General features: G+C 31.4%; 1 protein-coding gene across 1 annotated transcript in view; it reads right to left on the bottom strand.

The window, feature by feature from the left end:
* The window catches only part of LOC134688709 (calcium/calmodulin-dependent protein kinase type 1-like), a 66,168-nt gene that overhangs the window by 12,345 nt on the left and 32,980 nt on the right, over positions 1–20,843 (bottom strand). Inside the window, exons 3-7 of the mRNA XM_063549449.1 lie at positions 17,363–17,437; positions 14,199–14,337; positions 4,842–4,965; positions 4,414–4,489; positions 582–694 (exon numbers count right to left, since the gene is read on the bottom strand). Of these exons, the coding sequence (XP_063405519.1) occupies positions 582–694; positions 4,414–4,489; positions 4,842–4,965; positions 14,199–14,337; positions 17,363–17,437 (527 nt within the window). The remainder of the gene's footprint in view (positions 1–581; positions 695–4,413; positions 4,490–4,841; positions 4,966–14,198; positions 14,338–17,362; positions 17,438–20,843) is intronic.

Below are 20,843 nucleotides of genomic sequence, written 5' to 3'. Positions count from 1 at the left end.
TGTGATAATGTTGTATTTTTATGATATTATACCTGATTCTGATGTTTTAGTTTTATTTGTAGTTATGTTGTATGTTTATGATTTTATACCTGATTTTATTTCTGATGTCTTAGTTTTAGTTGTAATTATGTTGTAGGTTTATGATTTTATACCTGATTTTATTTCTGATGTCTTAGTTTTATTTGTAGTTATGTTGTATGTTTATGATTTTATACCTGATTTTATTTCTGATGTCTTAGTTTTATTTGTGATAATGATGTATTTTTATGATATTATATCTGATTTTATTTCTGATGTCTTAGTTTTATTTGTTATAATGTTGTATGTTTATGATTTTATACCTGATTCTGATGTTTTAGTTATATTTATAGTAATGTTGTATTTTTATGATATTGTACCTGATTCTGATGTTTTAGTTTTATTTGTAATTATGTTGTATGTTTATGATTTTATACCTGATTTTATTTCAGATGTCTTAGTTTTATTTGTAATTATGTTGTATGTTTATGATTTTATACCTGATTTTATTTCTGATTTCTTAGTTTTATTTGTAATTATGTTGTATGTTTATGATTTTATACCTGATTCTGATATGTCATCCCAGTACGGTGAATCAAATTCATATTCTGCTTTTAATATCTGTTGAAATAGGACTGAATCATTTTCATCATAAAATGGTGGATACCCACACAATCTGTAAATAAATATTAATCAAGATATAATTAATGCAAGCTATACTTTATTGTAGTTTTAAAAACGTGATGGCAGTTTACTCTGTTCAAAATCAAAACACAACAAGTATTATGAAAATAAAGATGTAAATGAAAGAGAATGTATTATATGTAACAATACTATTGAGGAAGAGAAATTAAACCAGGTTATAGTATGCTTCTTATATGCAAATGAGCATTATTGTTTAGGGTGCTATAAACAGTTTCGTATGAAAAACTAGGGGTTATTCCCGGACTAAAAATAGACATGGAGGGAAGTCCCTTTTTATCAACATAATTGGTGAAAAAGTGTCATGTTTTTTGTATTTGATTGTAAAAATAAGTTAATTAGCTTTAATTAAAACAGGTTGAATGATTAAAAATATTTTTAAAAATTAGATTAAATACACATGTTTTGAGGGGAGACAAACTGTAAACATCCTGTTTTTTTGGCAGTGAAAAGTGCAAAACTTATTTGCACCCACTGTAGCTCTTTTCGGAGCAGGGGAATGTACCCTGAAGCATAAATTTTTAGAAAGACCAGGTAAAAACCTATAAAATTCATACAGTTTTGATTATGAAAAATGTGCATGTATCATGTCTACATGTGTGTGCATATGGCCTGATTTCATGTTTTTTATGCATAGATTAGGCAATGTTTTTCCCATTTTCTCTGGATAAAACTTTTTGATACTATTAAAAGTACAATTTATTTTTATTTCATTATAAACCAGTTGCTTCGCAGGGCGCAGCATTATACGACCGCAGATGTAGAACCCTGAACAGATGGGACAAGTATGGACACAACTTTTAAGTTTGATACAGCTTTAAATGTGGATTGTGATTAAATAGTTGACACAACATAGGTTTATGTCACATTACGATTTGGACCCTTTGGACCTTAATGTAGACCAATTTGAAAACTGGACCAAAAATTAAGAATCTACAAACACAGTTAGATTTGGAATATCAAAGAACCCCATTTATTCAATTTTTGATGAAATCAAACAAAGTTTAATTTTGGACCCCAATTTGGACCAACTTGAAAACTGGGCCAATATTTAAAAATCTAAGTACATTTTTAGATTCAGAATATTAAAGAACCCCAAGGATTCAATTTTTGTCAAAATCAAACAAAGTTTAAGGTTGGACCCTTTGGACCTTAATGTAAACCAATTTGAAAACGGGACCAAAAATTAAGAATCTACATACACAGTTAGATTTGGCATATCAAAGAACCCCAATTATTCATTTTTTGATGAAATCAAACAAAGTTTAATTTTGGACCCTTTGGGCCCCAAATTCCTAAACTGTTGGGACCAAAACTCCCAAAATCAATACCAACCTTCCTTTTATTGTCATAAACCTTGTGTTTAAATTTCATAGATTTCTATTTACTTAAACTAAAGTTATTGTGCAAAAACCAAGAATAATGCTTATTTTGGCCTTTTTTGGGCCCCTAATTCCTAAACTGTTAGAACCAAAACTCCCAAAATCAATCCCAACCTTACTTTTGTGGTCATAAACCTTGTGTCAAAATTTCATAGATTTCTATTTACTTAAACTAAAGTTACTGTGCGAAAACCAAGAAAATGCTTATTTGAGCCCTTTTTGGCCCCTAATTCCTAAAATGCTGGGATCAAAACTCCCAAAATCAATCCCAACCTTCCTTTTGTGGTCATAAACCTTGTGTTAAAATTTCATAGATTTCTATTCACTTTTACTAAAGTTAGAGTGCGAAAACTAAAAGTATTCGGACGACGACTACGACGACGCAGATGACGACGCCAACGTGATAGCAATATACGACGAAAATGTTTTCAAATTTTGCGGTCGTATAACTAGAGAAAATTCTGATTCTAATGATATTTAGTTTTATACAAGTATCTTTATTAACATTAACACCACTAAGGGTCAATTATAAATGGTCCCTCAAAATATGACGTCATAGAAAGAAACTGTTGATTGCACCCTTATATAGTGACTGAAGCAATGAATTATTTTTAGATTTTTATTATCTTTCGTTATTTGGCAAACCAATTTTGCCATTCTGATGAGAAAATAAATGTGACAGTTATGAGTTTGTGTCAAACCAATTTCATTTTTTTTGAAAATCTAAATGAGATAAAAATCAATGTGGGGCAAACTTTTATAGCAGACTATGCAGTATGGGCTTTGCTCATTGTTGAAGGCCATACAATGACCTATAGTTGTTAATTTCTGTGTCATTTGGTCTCTTGTGGAGAATTATCTCATTGGCAATCATACCACATCTTCTTTTTTATATTTAGATAATCCAAATGTGATAATAATCCATGTGGGGCAAACTTATTTCACCTTCTTTTGAGAATCTAAATGTGATAATTAAAAATGCAGGACAAACTTACTGTAATGTTCTTTAGATAATCTGGATTTGACAATTATCAATGTTGGGAAAATTTACTTTCTTCATAGAATTTAAATTAATGTTATAATTTTTAATGTGAGGCCCACTTAACTCACATTTCTCAGAGGATATAAATGTGATACTCATCAATGTTAGGCAAAACAACTTTTCTTCAGAGAATCTCATTGAAATAATTATCAGTGTTAGGCAAAACAACTTTACGTTTCTTCAGAGAATCTTATTGCAATAATTATCAATTCTTTAAACATGTTGTAAATGAATATCACTAATAAAAAATCAAACATATACATAAATCATTTTGTTGCTCATCCTGTTCTATTTCTAACATTAATATCAATACTACATTATATTTATATATAATGATTGACTAATTCCTTAATGAGTCCAGTTTCATAAAATTTTCATCATTAAAAGCAGAAACTTTTTCAGTTTCAACTAATTTTTATATAACTCTGCATTCAATAGAACAAATTAATTCAGATACAAATCCAGTAGAAATTTTGTGAAAATGGTCGTTTTGTACAAAATACTGGTAATAACAAAAATACCAGCTCACTTTTTAAGATGGCATACTGTAGACTATTGCCCCCTTATATTAACACATACTTGTTTAATGTTAAGGTTAAACTGTGATAACCAATAACTACAGATTAACACTTGTTATTGTTTTGATATTAAAACTGCTAGTTATAAATGTTTGAAGTACTTTATTATTGCTTCAATATTAAAACATTTTTGCCTATAATTGCTTACATCAACTTCATTTGAACTTTGTTAAATAGTTGTCTCATTCACAATAATACCATTTCTCCTTATTTTTATATTTCTATTCATGTTTGTAAAGAGTTTCATATGGTAGTTTGGTCAACCTTTGTTTATATTAGATAGTGTTTGTGGTCACCTACATAAACAGTAAGTCATATTGTAAGGCACACAGTACTGGTATAATTGAATGGAATACCTCTGAAAGTAAGAAATATTTCAGACTCCCTAAAAAAAATTGCTTAGCGCTAAATCTGCAAGATATATTGAGAATCAGCATGGAAAAAGAATTAATGAATCAAACATTCCAGTACCAGTAACTTTGACTGAGTTTTTATCTATTGTTATTGTTTGAAGGATTTTACACTAGTCTTTTTTGGGGGGCCCTTTATAGCTTGCTGTTTGGTGTGAGCCAAGGCTCTGTGTTGAAGACCGTTCTTTGACCTATAATGGCTTACTTTTACAAATTGTGACTTGGATGAGAGAGTTGGACCTCATACTGCATCTTCTTATATCAATTTTATTTATACTCACAAAATATAAGCTATTACTCCTATTGACCAGCAATCCACCTCTTTACCATAAGGTAACTGTGCTAATACCTCAGGAGCTGTAAATAGAAACAAAATAAGTCCAAAATCTGTAATTTTCTCACTCAAATTTGTAAAATTGCAAAAGATTGAAAATGAAGTATTTTATATTTATCATTTACCATAGTTAGTCTCACCTTTCCACCCCTTCAGATGTAAGTATATGAGTGAAATGTTTGCTGTAGAACTTAATTCATATAAGTTTTTATAATACTCTCTTTCTTTAAATCTGTCCTTATGCTTTAAAGATCAAGCAAAATCATATAACAGGAATATACAGTTTTAGTGTTCATGGCAGATTTCTGGAGTAACATTCATTGAGTGGCCTTGTTATGCAATTTTTTATTTCTTACATACAGCCACCTTACTAACCCACATATCCTGGTGTTCCACAGGCGGTTGCCATGGTTCCCGATTCTTCTGTCTTTGATAAACCAAAATCACTGATCATTATTTTGGAGTCTTCATCAGCACTGTGATACAATAGGTTTTCAGGCTAAAAGATATAAATATTTATTGGTATAGAGATCACAGAACTTCTACAGCTGATTTCAGTCAGTATGTAGCTAATGGTAATATCTTTGGTTAGCTTGCTTGTTAGCTGAACCTTGAAGTCATTGTTAGGTAAGGTATACTACCCTCCTTTAATAGTAGACTAGCCCAACAGATAACCAATCTATCTCTCTGTAGGACTAAGCGACTTTAAAAGGAGGGTAGTATACCTTACCTAGCAATGACTTCACGCTTCAGCTAACAAGCAAGCTAACCAAAGATATTACCATTAGCTACATACTGACTGAAATCAGCTGTAATAAGAATGGCTATTTGTTTTTTGATGAATCATTCATAAACACATTTCATGATGACCTTTTAAGGTGTCATCTTTTAAAAACAAGAGTGCACACACTGAAATGTCTCGCCTTCTTTGCGAATCATTGATATTATGTTGATAGTCCTAAATATAAAGCTTTATTACAACTGTCACATAAATTTAAATAACCAAGAAAACTAAACATTGACCTTTAAACCTTGAAAATGAGGTCAAGGTCTGATGAACCATGCCAGGCAGACATGTACAGCTAACAATTCTTCCATACAACAAATATAGATGACCTATTGCTTATAGTTTAAACTAGAGGCTCTAAAGAGCCTGTGTCGCTCACCTTGGTACATTTGTATATGTGAATATTCAACAAAGGACACAGATGGATTCGTGACAAAATTGTGTTTTGGTGATGGTGATATATTTGTAGATCTAGCTTTACTGAACATTCTTGCTGCGTACATATATCCCCATCTATAATGATTGGCCCAGTAGTTTCAGTTGAAAGTGTTAGTAAAAATTTACAATTTTTATGAAAATTGTTAAAAATTGACTATCGATTCGTCTGAAATTTTCAGGGCAGATAGATCTTGACCTGATAAACAATTTAACCCATGCCAGTTTTGCTCTTAATGCTTTTGTTTTTGAGTTATAAGCCAAAAACTGCATTTTATCCCATGTTCTATTTTTAGCCATGGCAGCCATCTTGGTAGGTTGACCAGGTCAACGGACACAATTTTTAAACTAGATACCCCAATGATGATTGTGGCCAAGTTTGGTGTAATATGGCGCAGTAGTTTCAGAGGAGAAGATTTTTGTAAAAGATAACTAAGATTTACGAAAAATGGTTAAAAATTGACTATAAAGGGCAATAACTCCTAAAGGGGTCATTTGACCATTTCGGTCATGTTGACTTATTTGTATATCTTATTTTGCTGAACATTATTGCTGTTTACAGTTTATCTCTATCTATAATATTTTTCAAGATAATAACCAAAAACAGCAAAATTTTCTTAAAATTACCAATTTAGGGGTAGCAACCCAACAACAGGTTGTTCGATTCATCTGAAATTTTCAGGGCAGATAGATCTTGACCTGATAAACAATTTTACCCATGTCAGAATTGCTCTAAATGCTTTGGTTTTTGAGTTATAAGCCAAAAACTGCATTTTACCCCTATGTTCTATTTTTAGCCATGGCGGCCATCTTGGTTGGTTGACCGGGACACCGGACACAATTTTTAAACTAGATACCCCAATGATGATTGTGGCCAAGTTTGGTTTAATTTGGCCTAGTAGTTTCAGAGGAGAAGATTTTTGTAAAAGTTAACGCCGGACGCAGGACGACGACGGACGACGACGACGACGCCGGACGACGACAGACGCCGGACGCAAAGTGATGAGAAAAGCTCACTTGGCCCTTCGGGCCAGGTGAGCTAAAAAAACAGACAAAAACACAAAAACTTAACACAGAGCAATGAACCATGAAAATGAGGTCAAGGTCAAATAAAACCTGCGCCACTGACATATAGATCATAAAATATTTCCATACACCAAATAAAGTTGACATATTGCATATAGTATTAGAAAAAAGACAAAATTCAAAAACTTAACTTTGACCACTGAACCATGAATATGAGGTCAAGGTCATATGATACCTGTCAGCTAGACATGAACACCTTACAATCATTCACGACACCAAATATAGTAGACCTATTGCATACAGTATAAGAAAAACAGACCAAAACACAAAAACTTAACTATAACCACTGAACCATGAAAATGAGGTCAAGGTCAGATGACACCTGCCAGTTGGACATGTACACCTTACAGTCCTTCCATACACCAAATATACTACACCTATTGCTTATAGTATCTGAGATATGGACTTGACCACCAAAACTTAACCTTGTTCACTGATCCATGAAATGAGGTCGAGGTCAAATGAAAACTGTCTGACAGGCATGAGGACCTTGCAAGGTACGCACATACCAAATACAGTTATCCTATTACTTATAATAAGAGAGAATTTAACATTACAAAAAATTCTTCACTTTTTTTTCGAGTAGTCACTGAACCATGAAAACGAGGTCAAGGACATTGGACATGTGACTGACAGAAACTTCGTAACATGAAGCATCCACATACAAAGTATGAAGCATCTAAGTCTTCCACCTTCTAAAATATAAAGCTTTTAAGAAGTGAGCTAACACCGCCGCTGGATCACTATCCCTATGTCGAGCTTTCTGCGACTAAAGTCGCAGGCTCGACAAAAACATGTCATCTTGACATCTTTAATAAAAAAAAATTAAATGATCTTGAGGCCATTATCATTTTTTTCAATATCATCTTTAAACCATTATAAGTTTATTTTAATATCATCTTGAAACCTTTATTGATGTCTTTCTAATGTCAGGAGTCAAACTCTTCATGAGACACAAAAACAGTATTATTATTCTTTATGACTAATGTAAGACTCAAGCTGTAGTGTTTCTACGATCTTTTTAAAATTCTCTAAAGAGTATAGCCAAATATTTTTTTTTCTGATTAAAACATAAAAATATAACTTTCAGCAATAACATTTGACTGAATTGATTATGTCACTACGAGATTAATGTATATGATCAGATTAACATGAAATAAATGAGGTCTAACCGTTCCCATTTGTTCTTTGAATAGATTATATTGTATAAAGTTTAGAATTTTTGAACAGTTGAAATTAAGACTTGAGGGACCATGTTTTAAATGTCAATTACTATATCGAATAGCCTAACTTTTTGAATTAACATTAACTAATGGCTCAACTGGGATCTTCACATAATTCTGATAAATTTTTCTTCTATTCCAAAGAATGCATTCCAGCTAACATGTTTAACCACACCACATTATTTATGTATGTGCCTGTCCCAAGTCAGGAGCCTGTAATTCAGTGGTTGTCTTTTGTTTATGTGTTATATATTTGTTTTTCGTTCATTTTTTTACATAAATAAGGCCGTTAGTTTTCTCGTTTAAATTGTTTTACATTGTCTTATCGGGGCCTTTTATAGCTGACTATGCAGTATGGGCTTTGCTCATGGTTGAAGGCCCTACGGTGACCTATAGTTGTTAATGTTTGTGTCATTTTGGTCTTTTGTGGATAGTTGTCTCATTGGCAATCATACCACATCTTCTTTTTTATATTGCTGTTTTAAAAGGCATTTTAAAGCTATGAAAAATGCAGAAATCACCTTATGAAATCCAATTCTGGGAAGAAGAAAAAAAAATAAGCAGACATTTAAAGAAACAGACAAGAGGCTGTCACAACGACAGCAAACCAGATTTATTAGCATTTATTTGTGTCCTGGCAATATCACAAAAACCATTACTGATGATTGGTGAAAGTGAAAATCAAATTTGACCTCTATTTATCATCAGTATCAACATATTAAAATTTGAAAAGCTTAGATTGAATGGTTCATGAGTAAATGCAACAACGTAAATGGAAACACCATTTTACGATCTTTCAAGAACCATAACTCCTAAACACTTAACCTCTATTTTGTCATCAATAAAAACATATTAAAATTTGAAATGCTTTGGTTGAATGGTTCATGAGAAAATGCACGGACACAACTGGAAACGCCATTTTTCAATCTTTCAAGAACCATAACTCCTGAACAGTTAAAGTCAAAATCGTCATTATTGAACTTGACCTCCATTTTGTCACCAGTAACAACATATTAAAATTTGGGAAGCTTTGGTAGAACAGTTCATGCGTAAATGCACGGACACGACTGGAAACACCATTTTTCAATCTTTCAAGAACCATAACTCCTTAACGGTAAAAGTTAAAATCGCCATTATTGAACTTGACCTTCATTTAGTTGTCAGTAACAACATATTTAAATTTTATAAGCTTTGGTTGAACGGTTCATGAGTTAATGCACGGACAACATTTGATTGCCGCCCACCTGACCGACCGCCCGTCCGCCCAACCGCCCGCCCGCCCGCCGAGCATCCCCATATCAATAACCAACATTTTTGTCACAAAAATCCGGTTAAAAATGAAGCAAAGATACAGGTTATGAAAGAAATGGTATAATAAACTGTATGGCATGAGGGCATCTTTCCAATTCATGCCAGAAAAGAAAGAATCAATTCAACTGTCAAACTAGACACTTAAAAAGGATAATTTTGTCAAAATTTGTACCAAACCTTCTTAGTTCTAAAGCAGAGGATTTTTTTTCCTACAGTTTATGACCATCAACACCAAAGGAATGGAAAAAGCTGAAATGTACCTGATGAAAGGAAGCCTAGTAAGTTGGAGTTCAGATTAAAATAGCTTCAAAACAGAACCATAACATGATATATAGTATATTTTAATATTCATTCCCTTTGAGAAATAATAACATAAAGCAGTGTTATTCAGACTTTTGAAATTATTAGAGTTGGTTGTACAATAAATCAAAAGATGACTGATTGAACAGACATTGGAAAACAAGTTTATTCACACTTAATATGTATCTCAAAAGACGTGGTCTGCCCATTTTATCTTATAAGGCAAAGATGTCAAGCTTACTCAATAATAAAGTGTTGATTGAAATTTATTTTTGTCTCCAAGGAATCAGAGTAATAAAACCAGATTAGTTATAATGATATCTTGAAGTTATATTGAACAGGAAGCCAGGGATTCTGATTTAATTCTGAACTTGATTGTTAGAATGCAATGCTACAATTCTATTTTCTGGTAATAAGTTTTTCTTTTTTCAAGTATAATTTACTTTGTCCAAATACATTTTAATGTTATAAAAGATATATAATGTACTAGAACTCCTAAGTATGATTCAAAATATTTTAAAGAATCAGTTTAATTTTTTGTAATGTTTTAAATAGAATAAAAATACAGAACATGCAAAACATAATTAGCCCTAACACATATCAGCATATTAGAACTCAATTATTTCTCCCACCACAAAATTACTTCCTTCATTACCCATTTCCTTGTTCATTTCAACAACATTATAAATAAGCAAAATAATTGTGGCCAAGAGGTTAAAAAAAAAGGATTTTCTCTAACCTCATTAAAAAAGACATTTTAATTTTTGATCTTTGTTAAAAAAAACCATTTTGACATAGACCTTCCCTAAGGTTGCAATTATGGGTCAATTTCTGATTTAAAAAAAAAAAATCTTTTGTTTATGCTTTGGTAGCTCCTTTTCTTCTTTTAAATTGGTAACCAAAAACAATAATAATGTCTAGACAAATCAGATACTTTGAATAACAATTATCTAGAATAATACTGATCAAGACTTCCTCATATTGTTCTTCTTATTAGGAAAGATATTGGAGTTAAGATGATCTTTATGTCTGAACTGTTTACCTATTATATAGACATACTTTCCACATTCATCAAATGATAATGAACAAAGTGATGGATTATTATTTAATGTACAGTGGCACATATTACAAACATCAGGTTGTCATTTTATATGACAAGAGTGCACACACTGAAAGGTTTCATCAGCTTTTCTGATCTTAATTGAATTTTATGTTGAAATTCTTCATGTTAAAGGTTGTACTACAGATATCACATAAACTTGGCATGATCAAAGACCAGTAAAAATAAATTCAAGGTCAGATGAACCATGCCAGACAGACACTACGATAGATTCATAAAATGGATTTATCAACTTCAACTAAAACTGAGTTTTCATGACTGATCCATAAAATGAGGTCAAGATGATCATGTCTGAAGGACATGTAGACATTGCAATGATTTTATTACTCATAATAAGTGAGAAAGTCAGGTGATAACCAGATGCTCCGCAGGGCGTAGCTTTATACGACCGCAGAGGTTGAACCCTGAACAGTTGGGGCAAGTATGGACACAACATTCAAGCTGGATTCCGCTCTAAATTTGGATTGTGATTAAATAGTTGACACAGCATAGGTTTCTGACACAGAATGAATGTATTCAAATGAACTTAAAATTTTTGTTTTCTCTTAAAGCAATTCACTATGCTGTTGAATATTAATCCTCTCAAAAAAATGTTTGAAGAAATTTTCTTTTTATTTATGAAATTTCAAATGAGAAAAAATGAACCCAATTTTTTATTCACATCCCCCTTTCCCTTATTCCAAAACTAATTTCAATTAAAATATTCTAATGAAGTTTGCAACAATTACTACTCATTTAAATACATCATAAAATATTAAGATGTAAAAAAACTGCTTGTTATCACTGAATGGTAAAGCAGACATGTGACAGAGTTGTCAAGTCACAACTGGAGATTTGGAAATTTTCAGCTGGAGTTTGGGCCTCATAACTGGAGATTTTTTATCGACATTTTTATCGACGTACACAATGGTTTTTTGGTGTTTAAACTGCATATTTTCCTTTTTTGTTAATGATTTTATAACTCCATAGCCATTTTTACTTGATAGAAATAGAAGATCAGGTGTTTTTAAATATTTATTTATTTATATATATATAAAGTTCAAGATAAAGTGATCAGCCTTCATATATAGGTGGTAAAAAGTATCTCTGCTTAAGAATCATTGTTAATTTTGGTACCACTAACTGAACTGTGGTGTTGAATTGATAGAGTTGTGAGCTTTCTGGTGGGTTTGTTGTCTCCATATGTTAGGTCAAGTCATTAGAGTCACCATAGTCAGCTTTGCAACAAGTGTAGTAGACATACATATCATGTCTCAGTTCATTAAGATATTTGTCGTGAGGTTAAGTAATACAACTGTTCAATGTTTTTAACAGCATCACAAAAAAGTCGTTGTTTTACAGTTTATACAACTTTAATTAATCCATTGTCAGTATTTCACTTTTAATCATCAAGGCATGTGTCTTAAACTTGCTAGTTGATCACCAGGTAATTACCAATACTCTTTTATTGCTGTATACACAGTCTAATCCTTAACACCTTCATAGATAACTCGAGGCTATTTACCTTTTGACATCAAAACAGTTAAAGGAAACTTCCGTTTTTCTCGGACTTTTCCGATATGAATTTCGAGTTTCTCGGACTTTTTCTCTGTCAGTACCACTTTTGTAAACAAAAATTTCTACTGAAATTTTTTCGAGGTTGACATTTTCAAAAAGCGGAAGATTTCAAATTTAAACGGGAGGGACGGAAGAGGGTCTTAAAAGCGGGAGATTTTGACTCCCGCCGGAAGAATCACATGTATGGTAAAGATTATTTAAATTTATCAGTTGGTAGAAAAAGTGAATATACATTGTATATTGTATACAACAAAGATTTAAGTTGATTCTGGACAAAGAAAGATAACTCCAATTAAAAAAAAATCTTGCAGATATTTCTTGCTTACTATACTGGACAAAGAAAGATAACTCTTAATTAAAAAAAAATTTGCTATTTCACAATATTGTGAAATTAGATATTTCTTGCCATTGCACAATACTGTGCAATTGAAAAGACTTGCTTTTGTACAATACTTAATATAATAATTTTAGATCCTGATTTGAACCAACTTGAAAACTGGGCCCATAATCAAAAATCCAAGTACATGTTTAGATTCAGCATATCAAAGAGGCCCAAGAATTTAATTTTTGTTAAAATCAAACTTAGTTTAATTTTGGACCCTTTGCACTTTAATTTAGACCAATTTTAAAACTGGACCAAAAATTAAGAATCTACATACACAGTTAGATTTGGCATATCAAAGAACCCCAATTATTCAATTTTTGATGAAATCAAACAATGTTTAGACCTCGATTTGGGCCAACTTGAAAACTGGGCCAATAATAAAAAATCTAAGTACATTTTTAGATTCAGCATATCAAAGAACCCCAAGGTTTCAATTTTTGTTAAAATCAAACTAAGTTTAATTTTGGACCCTTTGGACCTTAATGTAGACCAATTTGAAAATGGGACCAAAAATTAAGAATCTACATACACAGTTAGATTTGGCATATTAAAGAACCCCAATTATTCAATTTTGATGAAATCAAACAAAGTTTAATTTTGGACCCTTTGGGCCCCTTTTTCCTTAACTGTTGGGACCAAAACTCCCAAAATCAATACCAACCTTCCTTTTATAGTCATAAACCTTGTGTTTAAATTTCATAGATTTCTATTCAATTATACTAACGCTATGGTGCGAAAACCAAGAAAAATGCTTATTTGGGTCCCTTTTTGGCCCCTAATTCCTAAACTGTTGGGACCGAAACTCCCAAAATCAATACCAATCTTCCTTTTGTGGTCATAAACATTGTGTTTAAATTTCATTGATTTCTATTTACTTTAACTAAAGTTATTGTGCGAAAACCAAGAATAATGCTTATTTGGGCCCTTTTTTGGCCCCTAATTCCTAAACTGTTGAAACCAAAACTCCCAAAATCAATCCCAACCTTTCTTTTGTGGTCATAAACCTTGTGTCAAAATTTCATAGATTTCTATAAACTTACACTAAAGTTATAGTGCGAAAACCAAGAAAATGCTTATTTGGGCCCTTTTTGGCCCCTAATTCCTAAAATGTTGGGACCAAAACTCCCAAAATCAATACCAGCCTTCCTTTTATGGTCATAAACCTTGTGTTAAAATTTCATAGATTTCTATTCACTTTTACTAAAGTTAGAGTGCGAAAACTAAAAGTATTCGGACGACGACGACGACGACGACGACGACGCCAACGTGATAGCAATATACGACGAAAATTTTTTCAAAATTTGCGGTCGTATAAAAACAATAAACACCATATTATTATCTACATTTTCTTATGGCCTATATCTGTTGATTTTGTTTAAACCTATCTTTCTTTCAGGCTATCTCTCTTATTTTTGCTCCTTCCCTAATTTGTACCTCTCTTTCAGACTGACTATTCACATCTTTTCATGATCTTTTGAGTTTATATCTTTTTTCTATTTTTTTTCTGTCTGTTGCATTTTTTTAGTACCTTTAAATCTCGATGTACAACTCCTCTATCATGCATATAATCCACAGCTTCCAGAATCTGACGTATCAAATCACTAGCATCTTTTTCTGTATAACTTCCTTTTTCTACAATTCTGTCAAACAACTCACCACCAGTCACTCTGTAAAATAATTAAACAATAAAAAGAAATCTGGAATTTCTTCATTGATCTACAATACTGGCTAAGGTTTGTCAAAGTCCAAGATTAACCAAAGTGTTATGAAAAATAAAAAGTATTTGTAATCTTGGCTTTTTTTACTATTTAAATCATATAACAATATTTTGTTGTTGATTATTTTGAAGGCATTTATGGATGTTTACAAACCCTATGTTTAAAGGCAAATAATTATCTCAAGTGTATTTTTTTATTTTCTCATATTTTTGTGTTATTCTTGATGTGAATGTAGTATAATTTTTAACATTATAATTCGGTTGAAATATATATACTGAGTGCCAATGAAAACGCAACACTTGGTTTTTCAAAAATAAAATTAATATTAGAAATGATAATCTTTAAAAATAAATTGTTCTTGAAAATAAATAATATAAACAATAGATTGATATAAAAAAAATGTTTTACTGTCATCTTTCAGGCGCGATAGGTAAACGAAACATCCAATGTCGATTCATCAACTCGCAGTTCTATAAAAAAATGTTACAACCCCGTGGTGCAGCACAACCTCGACAGCGCCGTGGAATTGATCATCCCGGACATTTGATGTGATCCAGTGGAATGTTATTCTACTTGTCCCGCAAAGCAAACTTAAGCTGACTTTAATTTATTGGTTATGGTTTTCATCGTCTAAACCATGTCAAATCTGATACAAAATTTGGTTGATCAGACCAAAATCTGGCGAAAAGCATGACTTTTGGCTGAGGCGGGTGCCAAATGTCTATGTTACCACCACTGATGCTTCTTGGTACATAATGAATGATTTTGGTCTTCAGGATTCAATTTTTACGCCAGACGACCGTTTTGATGTCACTAAGGAAAGACTGTGGTGCTCTTTAACAATTTCTGTGCAAATGGTGCTTTACTGAAATTGCTCCAAAGGTTCTACCTTGACCACCATTAAACTCTCGTGACCTTTGGACAACCATCAGAGTCAATATCGGATACGTAAAAGACCAAATGTATCGTTCTTGCTGAGCATTTCTTGCTTTTTGTATCCCGGGATGTGGCTTATCTTTATATGATCAATTTTGGTAGAATTTGTAGATGATTTGGGTTATTGTGGATGCTACAAGTTCAGTCTTCCAATTATTATATGCTGTGAAAGGCTTCATTGGATCATGCCCAAAACTGCATGTCGCTGGTTGCCTGAGAAAGTCCTGGCATTTTCTCAGATGTTTATTGCAGTTTCTTATCAATAAGGGTGGGAAAATTCATGACAATAGCCAAGCTTTAAATGACAAAATTATGAACATTGTGCGTATGTTGAAAAGCGGAGAATCGGATGATGTCCATTCAAAATAACCCTAACCTTGCATTTGTTTCAAAAATCACTCAAAAATCTGAATGTCGACAATTGTCTTAAAACTCATTTTCAACCAACTATACAAAGTTCTAATATAAATAAAATAAAAATTATATGATTTTTTTTAAATAAAAAATGTTTCAATTGGCACTCAGTTTATATATATAATAAATGTGGAAAAAAAAGAATTTATCCTACAGCGAACGTTTGATGTTGTCACTACCAGTATTTATAATATTAGTTTTCATATCATAAAAAAATATGAACACTTCACAATAAACATTTTACAAAATAAGCAAATAAACTTGTATCAATTCTGTTTACATTGGAACTAAGTTGATTAAAAGCCTATACAAATTTTTTTATGAAAAAGAGTAGTTTTATATGAAATATACATGTATAGCCAAAAAATGTACACTTGTTGTGTAGTGCTTTAGTATGTTTTGTACATTTGCATGTGAAAGAACACTTGAAGTATATAAATGTCAGACCAAAAGGGCAATTGGCAATAGACATTTGTTAATTAGCATAAACCAAAGAGCACATAAAAAAATCAAACTTTTATTTGAATAAAGCAATGACTCAATACCTAGTCATGATTTCAAAGGTGTTTTGAATATCATTTTGAAAAAATAAAAATGATTTAAGGGAAAAACCAAATAAGGTATGGATAAGCAATACATTAAGTTTACTAGTTTGCTTAAAGCTTGATGACAAATAAAACCATGATTTTATCCTACTAAGTTTTTGCTAAATTGTGTGTAAAACTGAAGGAAAAAGAATTCAATAATTCTGACGTCAACTTTTCTACAAACTCTTCCATAAATACTGGATTTATTGCACAAAAATATCTAACTCACATATTATCAGTAAATAATTCTGACATAATATCGGCTTACAAGAATATTGGCCACTATAAAATCTAATATTATCCAATTACCATACACTTGTGCTACAAGTTTCTTCCTAATATCATTTATAATTTATCTCAGAGGACTAAAATGTTACACATTGACTGATTGTCATGATTTTCGAATAATTTTGCTAAATCATCTGAACAGAAAACTTCTCATCCCAGTGAAGTTTCAATTCAGTTCACATATTCCTGTGCATTCATAGACATAAAAAAAGAACATCAAACAATAAATGCTATTAGCAATGCAATGTTGTGCCTCTCTACTTCATCTCAATAAAGGAACTGTGTCTGACGTCTATATCCAGGGCTATGGTTTTGGCATTGTAAAAAAAATCTTACTTCCCTATTAAATGCAAAATTATGGCAAATGAATAAATTTTTAATTTGAATGTCGCACGTTTTCCTAAAATTGCTTACATATACTTCATTTTGAACTGTGGAAGATATTGTTATAAGTTGTCTCACTGGCAATCATACTACATAAAAAATAAGAAAATTTTCATACAGTTTAACAGCCCTTATTTTGTAACACATAAGTCATCATTTACTAAGTGTAGATTCAATATCAGCTCACCAGAATACACTTAACCGAAACTCATTGCAACAAAAGTGAGAACAAGGATTTTGGCAAAACTTTATTGTTTGGTTATATGCACAAATTTTCTAATGCATCAATCTTGATCTGACACTTGGTCACTTATGACTTAAAAGTTCCCCACTACTGATGTGGGATATATAATACATGTACTTACAATTCCATAATTAAGTATACATGTGATTTGTCTTCAAAAACATCAAGCAGTTTTACAATGTTTGGGTGATCCAACCTGAAATTAAAAATAAATAATATTATTGTATAGCAATATAATATTTTCCACAGAAAGTAACCAAAAGTTAGCGTGCAATAAATCTTCAAAATTCATGACGTCATCAACGACAAAACGTTAGTTTATACCAATTTATACTTTCAAATATTATATTGCTATACAATAAAAGGGTTATTGCATGAATATTGGGGAATATTGTCCCTCGTAGAACATATATTGCACTCGCAAGCTCATGCAATATAAAATTCTACTTGGGACAATATTCCCCAATATTCATGCAATAACCCTATATTATTAAGTTTACCAATTTTAAAATATATTGAAAATAGCCTATTGCAATAATGTCTATGGATACTAAAAAAACCTTAATTTTGACATTACATGTTTAATCCCATTTATAGCTGACTATGCGATATGGGCTTTGCTCACTGTTGAAGGCTGTTTGGTGACCTAGAGTTGTTAATTTCTGTGTCATTTTGGTCTCTTGTGCAGAGTTGTCTAGTTGGCAAATCATATCACATTTTCTTTTTTTTATATAGATGAGTATAAAACTATAAATTCAGAAATTAATGCGTTTAGTATTGAGAAATACTGAGTACTGGTAATATGAAAGTTCTAATTAATACCATTGCAAACATTTTGTGACGGAAAATCACTACTGAAATTATGATGCAACACGACCTGAGACTGTCACATTTATCACGTTAATAAAAACATCGCAATAATTTCTGAATTTATGGTAGTAATACTCAATATTTGTGTGCATTAATCCTGTGCAATATAGTACTGATTATTGAAGCATTTATACAAATGGATTCAATTTCCCTACAGTGCAATTAAATATAATTATAATGAGTTATTTTGACTCTGTATCCACTTAAGATACTTATGGTATCAGGTTCCATTGTTATATAATATTTCTGTATTTTTGAATGATTTCTATCAACAGTTACTGTAAATTTTGATCCATAAATTATATGAATTTACCAATTTGAAACACAAGAAATTACATAAAGTATTTAGATGATTGATTATTTGCCTAATGTAATTAGGAAGAAATCACACTTAAACTGAATTATCTAATTGATTGCAGTTAACTTAATGTCCAGTGGCAAACATTTCAAATATATTTAGGGTAATATCTAACAAAACAATGCATGACATATTTGGTTCATTGATTGTTGTTTGTTCAATGTCATGTGGCACATTTTTCAAATATATTTAGGGTAATATCTCACAAAACAATGCATGACATATTTGTTTCTTTGCTTGTTGTTTATCTAATGCCCAGTGGCAAATATCACAAAAATATGAAGGATGAACTAAGGACAAATAAAACAATAAATTTATTTGCCAGGGTCCATAAAGTGGTTAACAGAGTAATCAGAAGAAACATTGGACTGGCTAGGCCATATTTCTTCAATATTGTACACATATTTATTTAGAATTCTTTCATGGTTTTTATATTGTCCTACTGCTTTTAATCAATACCAAAAGCACAAACAAATATCTGTTTTCTTCTCACATAACAAATAAATAATTGTTTTGCTAATTTATATTCCAGTACAATAGTAATTTTTTATCTGGTTCCATAAAATGACTAATGAAAAATAGATACCAGTTCATTATCAGCTTCAGAAGACCTATAAAATAACACAACAGAAGCCATATAAATCAATATATCTAACTTCTGATTGGACACTTTTAACTTGATATTAGTGATTTCATGTTACAAAAAATATCTTTGTAATTCTAATAAAACAAAACTTCTTTTTTATTCAATTTGGAGAAAATATAACATATAAGATTATTATTGATCTAATGACTTTTCTGACTGATTATTAAATTTTCAATTTGTGCTGACTATATAAATTTTGTTGATACTTGTGTCTTGTAAATTAGATACAATGTCAAAGCCTTATACATTTCCTGAAATAATTTTGATAATATTGCTTTTTGCCGAAGAAACTAGAACAACACTGTCTGACACAGTTTTGACATCCGTCTCATACAGCCTCTCATGCAGCGAGTAACTAAGTTAACTAGGTTTTATCAATGATTATTTACAGGAAAATATCTGACACAATCATTGTTCAGGCGTGGTATAGAATCCTATCCAACACAACTAAAACTGCTAACATTGTATTTCTCTATTCTTCTTTCTTCCTTTCAAAAGTTTGTTTTAAACTATGTGACATTGTGTGTCATAAGCTTAGACAATTCTTATTTAAATCTGAATTTAGAAATTCAAAAAACAGCATTAAATAATATATCTCAAATATTGGTATTTTTTAAAACAAAAATATATCTTTTATCTGTGCACTGACATCAAGCATCATATTTTTAGGTTAGGTAAACAAGAATTCTAATGCAACAACGTTTGTTACGTTCATTTTGATTGGATAACGTCACTTATTTACATGGCATCAATTGACAATGGATGCCATGGGAAGTACGTGCATGCGTAGATGGTATATGACAGATTTTAAATGCATGTTTTAACGTTGTTTTCTGTCGGTTTCATTAGAATGGAGATAACAATATTGTATTTTAAGCTCCGACGGCATCAATTGGGGATTTGATGGTCGCAAATACCCGTTTACTGTCTCCGCTAACGCGTCGCCAGTAAACTTAATTTGCGACCATCAAATCCCCAATTGATGCTGTCGGAGCTTAAAATACAATACAGTTATCTCCTAAATGGATGAAAAAGACACCACACAAAAAAGTTTACATAATCATGGAAAAGTGTCAATTTGTAAGAGGTTCACACTTGTGTAAATATAGACAATGCAATTCCCCATAGAAACTACCTTTACAACTAAGCTAAAACTGTGCCACTTTTATTTACTATGAAGATTCGTAAAAAATTATATCCTAGAACGGAAAGTTGATAAGAGTAACTATTTTATTCAAAGGTCAAACATAAGGCTGTGTGGCATATTTACAACATTTATATGCCCCAAACATCTACGAGTTTAAATATATACTAAAATTCAGTACTACCCTTCCCTTCACTTTGGGTTTTCCTCAGAATCAAATTTTCACAGCTGAGAAACATATTACAGCTACTCATAAAGGTTTACAAATAAAAACAGTATAAGTTATAGGTGGTACAGTAGTATTTCCTGGCCCATAAGGGATAATAATAGCTTTCTAACACTGACAAAAATTCTTCATTCACACTTAACTGAAATACTTTCATTTTACTATTCAGAAATGTATTTGAATGTGTAGCATAACCGTTTACTTTTTTTGTCTATTTTAATAACCTACTGCCACTAGTACTTTTAGGCCTTTTATCGTGCAGGGATTACAAAATTTAAAAAAAATCTCAAAAATTATATTTTATATTTTTCTCCACCTGATTCATCCCTCAGTTTTGGAAAGCATGTTCAGTAATTAC

This window comes from Mytilus trossulus, chromosome 1 (assembly GCF_036588685.1).
Source record: "Mytilus trossulus isolate FHL-02 chromosome 1, PNRI_Mtr1.1.1.hap1, whole genome shotgun sequence".
Lineage (NCBI taxonomy): Eukaryota > Metazoa > Mollusca > Bivalvia > Mytilida > Mytilidae > Mytilus > Mytilus trossulus.
This window is presented reverse-complemented; position numbering and strand designations above follow the sequence as displayed.